The sequence below is a fragment of the Muntiacus reevesi genome, chromosome 1 (genome assembly GCF_963930625.1).
Source record: "Muntiacus reevesi chromosome 1, mMunRee1.1, whole genome shotgun sequence".
NCBI classification, from domain to species: Eukaryota; Metazoa; Chordata; class Mammalia; order Artiodactyla; family Cervidae; genus Muntiacus; species Muntiacus reevesi.
Window position 1 is genome coordinate 229,558,907 of NC_089249.1, and position 6,908 is coordinate 229,565,814.

At 32.4% G+C, this 6,908-nt stretch overlaps 1 protein-coding gene and 1 non-coding gene across 3 annotated transcripts in view; one reads left to right on the plus strand and one right to left on the minus strand.

Annotated features, from left to right (window-relative positions):
- The window catches only part of ANKHD1 (ankyrin repeat and KH domain containing 1), a 105,662-nt gene that overhangs the window by 88,545 nt on the left and 10,209 nt on the right, over positions 1-6,908 (plus strand). For both annotated transcript variants that reach the window (XM_065918694.1, XM_065918695.1), the window contains 5 exons: positions 472-567; positions 1,026-1,142; positions 4,463-4,637; positions 5,423-5,879; positions 6,334-6,480. In XM_065918694.1, the coding sequence (XP_065774766.1) occupies positions 472-567; positions 1,026-1,142; positions 4,463-4,637; positions 5,423-5,879; positions 6,334-6,480 (992 nt within the window). The remainder of the gene's footprint in view (positions 1-471; positions 568-1,025; positions 1,143-4,462; positions 4,638-5,422; positions 5,880-6,333; positions 6,481-6,908) is intronic.
- LOC136156789 (U6 spliceosomal RNA) lies at positions 3,648-3,752 on the minus strand. The gene has a single exon (XR_010661261.1). It is a non-coding gene; the product is annotated as a U6 spliceosomal RNA (small nuclear RNA).

Here is a 6,908-nt window from a genome sequence, read left to right on the forward strand (position 1 = left end):
ACCAGTTCCATGTAAGGTTCTAACTTGTTCTAACTGGAGGAGGGAATGGCAAACCACTCCACTATCCTTGCGGTGAGAACCCCATGAACAGTAAGAAAAGGCAAAAAGGGGCAAAATAATGCTTTGGAATTTAGAACATCCTCTTTTAGATTTAATTTCCCTTTTATATTGAGAGAGATTTCACATCACCAGTTTTTATTTTATTAATAGATTTACTTCTATTTCTATTCAGAAGTATTTCTATTTTCAGTGGGATGAGAGCAAATTAAATTCAGGAGAAATATCATTTGGTCTTCCATGTATTTCCCAGCATGTTGTACCTACCTCTTTCTGTTCATATTTTCGTAGTTTCAATTGTTAAGTTTAGTAAATTCTGAAGTGTTACTATACCTTTTACTCTTTTAAGTTTTTGGGGATATGGGCCAGCTTTCATTGGTTTCTTTTGTGCACTTTTTGTTGTACTTTTAACAGGGTCATGTAAAAGTTGTTCAGTATTTGGTTAAGGAAGTCAATCAGTTCCCTTCGGATATAGAATGCATGAGATACATAGCAACAATCACTGATAAGGTAGGTTTAATATGCTGTTGAAGCACATTTTTATTCTTTATGGAATTATATACTAAAGTATATGTTAACAGCCTGTTCTTTTCATCCTTTATAAGACAGATAACCTGATTTTTCAATGATTAGTTTCTCCATTTGCAAATGAAGAATGAGTATAATTTATAAATTATTTTGAGATTTTTCTTCCTAATATGGACTGTAATTACAGCGACTGCATCTAAACTTTATTATTAGATTATTAGCCAGATAAGACAGTTTTCTAAGAACACAAGCTTTTTAAGGAAATGGTAGCTTATTTTGATTTTTCAGTCAAACTCTAGATTCAGAGGATAACTTGATTTGGTTTAGTAAATATCCAGTAATTTGGACTTTAAGCCCTGAACTTTGGTATACTTACCAGCTCAAGTTTTATTGGCCTCTTTATGTGTTTCTGTATTTATATAATTCCATTTCTGGTATAGGAACTGTTGAAAAAATGTCACCAATGTGTTGAGACAATTGTGAAGGCTAAAGACCAACAGGCTGCAGAAGCAAATAAGAATGCAAGTATTCTTTTAAAGGAACTTGATCTGGAAAAGGTGAGTGAGAAATATAATTTTCCTTTTTAGAACTGATTGAAAATCTAGTAGAATACATTTGCTACTTATTTGACTATAATCTTAACAAAGTCTCTTTTTATAAAATGATAAATTATCAAACTACCATCAGTTTTTTTTTTCTAACCTGTTATACAAAAAAATATTTTTAACCATATAAGTGAAGAATTAGTTTTTAAACATGTCACAGTTTTCTACATGATATTATTGCCTAAGTTGTTTTACCATTAGTGTACACAGAAATTTATTAAAACATTGGAAATCTTTCATTTATTATAAGATCTGGGGTATTGGTGGTTTATTGAATTTTTAAAGAGTAAGTGTCTAAATTTCCTTGGATGTGCTAGTATAATGGAAATTTTTTTTTAAAAGATTACTTTTCTGAGGTTCGGTGTGCCTCAGAAAATGAGGGTGTTCTTATGAACCCAGAAGTTATATTAAAAGAATAAATACTATAATCAAGTAGAGTTAGAATGTGGGAGATAGCTTAACATTAAGATATTTTATTGATGATAAAAGAAAGGGGAAAAATCCATTTTAGAGATGCTAAAATTTTGATACCAATTCTTAGTTTGTTAAAAGAAACAAACTTGTTAAAAAAGAGAATAAAAAGTTGCTTAAAATCAATAAGACAAAAGATAACTTGCCCAGAATGAAAAATAATTTCATGGGCAATTCACAGAAAAAGAAATATAAATTTTCAGTAAGTAGATGGAGAAGGCGCAGCTTCATGAATAAACAAAGAAATGCACAGTGAAAGAGTGATTTAAATTTCCTTTGCCAGACTGCTGCTGCTGCTACTGCTAAGTTTCTTCAGTTGTGTCCAACTCTGTGCGACCCCATAGACGGCAGCCCACCAGGCTCCCCTGTCCCTGGGATTCTCCAGGCAAGAGTAGTGGAGTGGGGTGCCATGGCCTTCTCCACCTTTGCCAGACTAGGGAAACTCAAAATTTAAATGTTTAGGGGAAAAAATTTAAAGGTTTGATAATAGCTGTTGATGGCTAGGATGTGGAGAAATTAGCACTCCAGTATGACTTTTGATACATGGTATAAATTAGTATGATTATTAATGGAGATGATTTGATGAATTAAATTTTAAAAAGTGCATACCTTTACTCCAGTCATTCCTCTTTTAGAAATTTAGCCAAGGTAAATACTTTGACAAATGCTTAAAGATGCAAGTGTATTAAAGGACATTCACTGTTAAATTGCTTATAATATGGGGAAAGGTAAAAACCTTAAAGTTTTATCATTAGGAAATTAAGTAAATTTTAATACTGCCATGATAAACTTGATTATAGTTAAAATCACAAGTGGAAAAAATAATACCATTTTAAAATAAAGGGAAGTTAAAGTTTGATGACTTCTATGGTTCCTTCCATGTCTGTAATAATTTTATTTTTTGTGTAACTACCCAGGGGTATGGTCAGCAATTCCCTGAACAGCCAGTTTGCTCTTATGCTATGAAAATGATAAAATAATTGTTAACTGAATATGCAATTTCTTCTTTTAGTCCTCAGACCCTTTCTTATTTACATAGGGAGTTTAGAGACTTCATTTATCTTTTTTTTTTTTTTTTAATTTTAATTTTTTTCTTTGGCCATACTATAAAGTGCAGAAGAGTAAAATTTTGTGCTTTGTAGGCCATACAAACACTGTCATGACTCTCTGACTCTGGTAGTATGAGAGCACCCACAGACAGTAGTTAAATGAATGTGTTCCAGTAGAACTTTATTTATAGACATCAAAATTTTAATTTTTTGATTATTTTTGCATGTCATGAAATGTTTGCCTTTTCATTTTTTTCAACCATTTAAAATGTAAAAGTTATTCTTAGCATTCAAGCCATAATTTGCTGATACCTAGTTTTGGGTAAATAAAAATGTTAAAAATAGCTTATTTGTGACTTAGAATGGTAAATTATAGTTTTGAGGAAAGTGCTTTACTTAATTACCAGGACAGCTGGACTTCATTGACAGTTTCATATGGTGAGGATTTTTTAGATAATTGCCATAGAAATGTGAGTAATTTGATGTGTTTTCTGTTTGTTTCAAGCTTTCTTTATGATATGAGTCAACCATTGTCATGTTCCCCTTTCTGAAAATAAGTAATTTCTATAATGGCCTCCTATGGATATTTTTATAGTGAAATTTGTTAATATCTTATAAAGATTGTAACAGTTGCATTTTAATTAAACACTGCCACATAAATCTAGGTAGTCAGTAATCTACTTTCTGTCTTTATGGATTTGCTTATTCCAGACATTTGATATTTGGAATCATCATACAGTATTTGGTCCTTTGTGACTGGCTTCTTTTGCTTCATGTTTTCAAGGTTTATCCATATTGTAGCATATATCATTACTTCATTTTTTATTGCTGAATAATATCCCATTATATAGATATACAACATTTTGTTTATGCATTTATTAGTTGTTGAACATTTAGTTTGTTTCCACTTCATAGGTATACAAGTTGTCTGTTTTGTTTTAACTTGGAGTGTTTCATGAATTTGTATGTCATTCTTATGCAGGAGCAATGCTAACCTTCTGTATTACTTCAATTTTTTTTAGTATGTTTGCTGCTGAAGCAAGCATGGCATACAAGTTTTTCTATGAATATGTTTTCATTTCTCTTGGGTATATATCTAGGACTGGAATTGCTAGCTCATATGGCAATTCTGTGCTTAACCACTTGGGAAACTGCCAGATTGTTTTCCAAGGTAGCTGCACCATTTTATAAGCCTACCAGCAGTGTATGAAGTCTTCAGTTTCTTCTCATTGTAACCATGATTTATCTGTCTTTTTGATTAGCCATCCTAGTGACAGTGAAATGGGTATCTCATTGTGATTCGATATGCTTTTCCCTGATGGTTTGTGATATTGAGCATCTGTGTTTACTGGCCATTTGTATATTGTTTGTAGAAATGTCTCCAGATCCTTTGCCCATTTTTAATTGACTGATTTGTCTTTTCATTATTGAGTTATAAGAGCTCTTTATCAATTCCTGATACAAAACCCTTACCAGATGCAAGATTTGCAAAAACTTTTTCCTATTTTATGTTTTTTCACTTTATTGATGATCCCTGTGAAGCACAACAACTTTTAATTTGATGATATCCAGCATATCTGTTTCTTCTTTTGTTGCTTTTATAAATGTGTGTTAAGAGTGACACCCATGGGAAACCCCATGTATCATAAACAAAAGCATCATTTCATTATTTATTTTGAATCATTGCATTATTGTTAAGATGAGATAAAGAGTCGGCCGGACTTTGTGACTAAAACAACAATTTTATTACAGTCAAGAGAGGAGAGCAGAAAGCAGGCTCTTGCAGCTAAAAGAGAGAAAAGAAAAGAAAAGAGAAAAAAGAAAAAAGAGGAGCAGAAAAGAAAGCAGGAAGAAGACGAGGAAAACAAACCTAAGGAGAATTCAGAACTACCGGAAGATGAAGATGAAGAGGAGAATGAGGAAGATGGTGAGAAATGGACCATCTGAATTAGTGATAAAAATTCTTTTGTGTTTATCAGCTTCATTTTGTGTGTTTTTTTGCTCTCAAAACTAATTCTAGTTAAATATTCAATTACTTTAATCTGAAATTGGCAGATGACTTCTATATTCAATATTTCTAAGTATTTTACATTGTAAAGTGACATAGACAAACAGAAGGGGAAGACATTCAGGTGTAATTTAAGTTCCCTGTAAAAATTATGTATGTCCTAAAATGATACCATAAGAGGTTTGCCAGCTTTTCTTCAGGTTCTTCCTTACTCTCTCATTCCCCAGTTAGAAACTGGGGAGAGGTCTAGTTCCTCAGTAAACTTATAACTAAGGTTTAGTGTTAAAGCTGTATAGCACTGGGGCCCATTACTCTCAAAGAATTGTTTATTGTACAATCTGGCAATTACAGTAATAGGCAAATGATTTTGCTCTATTTGAATTCTAATTCTAAAATGCTATTTTAAAAACTTCTTAAAAAAAATAAATAAAAACTTCTTAAATCCATTCTGTATTGTGATTTTTGGTTAGTTCATGAGACTAGCATTTCAAAGCTTAAGAATGTTAATGTTTTGTACTGAGTTAGACATCAAAATATGATATTTTCATTCTCACAACTGTAAAGATTTGTTTATTTACTAGTGAATACTGATAAAAGGAAAATATTACTAAGAGTGAATTATGAATTATTAGGTATATTCTATCACAATTTGTTTTGAGATCCGTGGCTCTCATTGTGATTTATATCCTTTTTCATAATTTCAGTGGAGCAAGAAATTCCCATAGAACCTCCTAGTGCGACTACCACCACCACAATTGGAATCTCTGCAACATCTGCAACATTCACAAATGTGTTTGGGAAAAAAAGGGCCAATGTTGTGACAACTCCTAGCACCAACCGGAAAAATAAGAAGAACAAAACCAAAGAGACTCCTCCCACTGCACATTTAATATTACCAGAACAACATATATCCTTAGCACAGCAAAAGGCAGATAAGAATAAAGTAAATGGAGAAAGCAAAGGTGGTGGTACAGGTGGGAATAGTGATTCAGATAACTTGGACAGCACAGATTGCAACAGTGAGAGTAGCAGTGGTGGTAAAAGCCAAGAGTTAAATTTCACTATGGATGTGAATTCCTCTAGTGATAGGAGATATCCCTCACTGCTACTCCATTCCCAAGAGGAAAAGACAAGTACCGCTGCTTCCAAAACTCAGACACGGTAAAATTTTCTGACTTGTTAACTCTGCAACTACCTTTCCTTTTGCATACCTGGCACAAGAACTTGAAGTAACACAAGTTGTGTTAAACAATTTAAGTCTACCACATTATCTGTCTTCAACATTTAAAACTGAAACATTTAAAACCAGTGTCCTCCTAATCATGTGCTAGTTATGAAAGGAAATTATTAGAACTCTAAGGTTTAATTTTGAAGTTGAAAATATTAGCATACCTTGGTTTTACTTTAATTATGTCATTTTCATTGATTATATATAGTCCTTTTGGTTTCTGAATCCATTTTAATACTAAAATAAATGATGAACTCTTTGCCCTATTTCTGTTTTTCTGAATTGTTAATAATTTGATGTACCAAATTTTAATTCAAATATTTCAGCAAATCTCTTGAGTTTCTATCTTAAAATTTATCTTTTATTGGATTTTGATATTTCTCTTAGACTTGAAGGTGAAGTGAATCCCAATTCCTTATCAACATCCTACAAGTCAGTGTCATTGCCATTAAGTTCTCCAAACATAAAGCTGAATCTGACTAGCCCTAAAAGGGGGCAAAAAAGAGAGGAAGGATGGAAAGAAGTTGTCCGAAGGTAAATACAATTAGTCTCATCTTTTTAACTTTTCTCCTCGTTTTCTCCTCTTCTGAGATGGTTACCCCGTTAATTAATGACTAATTTGAATGTGATTTCAACTACAATGCCATACTATATCCAGAGTAGACTAAAATTAGAAATGAGAAACAGTCTACGGCCATACCACCCTGAACGTGCCCTATCTCGTCTAATCTCGGAAGCTAAGCAGGGTCGGGCCTGGTTAGTACTTGGATGGGAGAAATGAGAAACAGTATGTAAATTGTGCATGTATATTTTATGTGATACAAGAAATGTTGGCTTTAGAAAAACAAAAAATACTTTATTAAAGCATAAGATATAACAGTTTACAGACAAATCATAGAAAAAGGTCACAACCTTCCTAAGAGAGAGATTCACTTGACAGTAAAGTCACTATGTTATTAGTG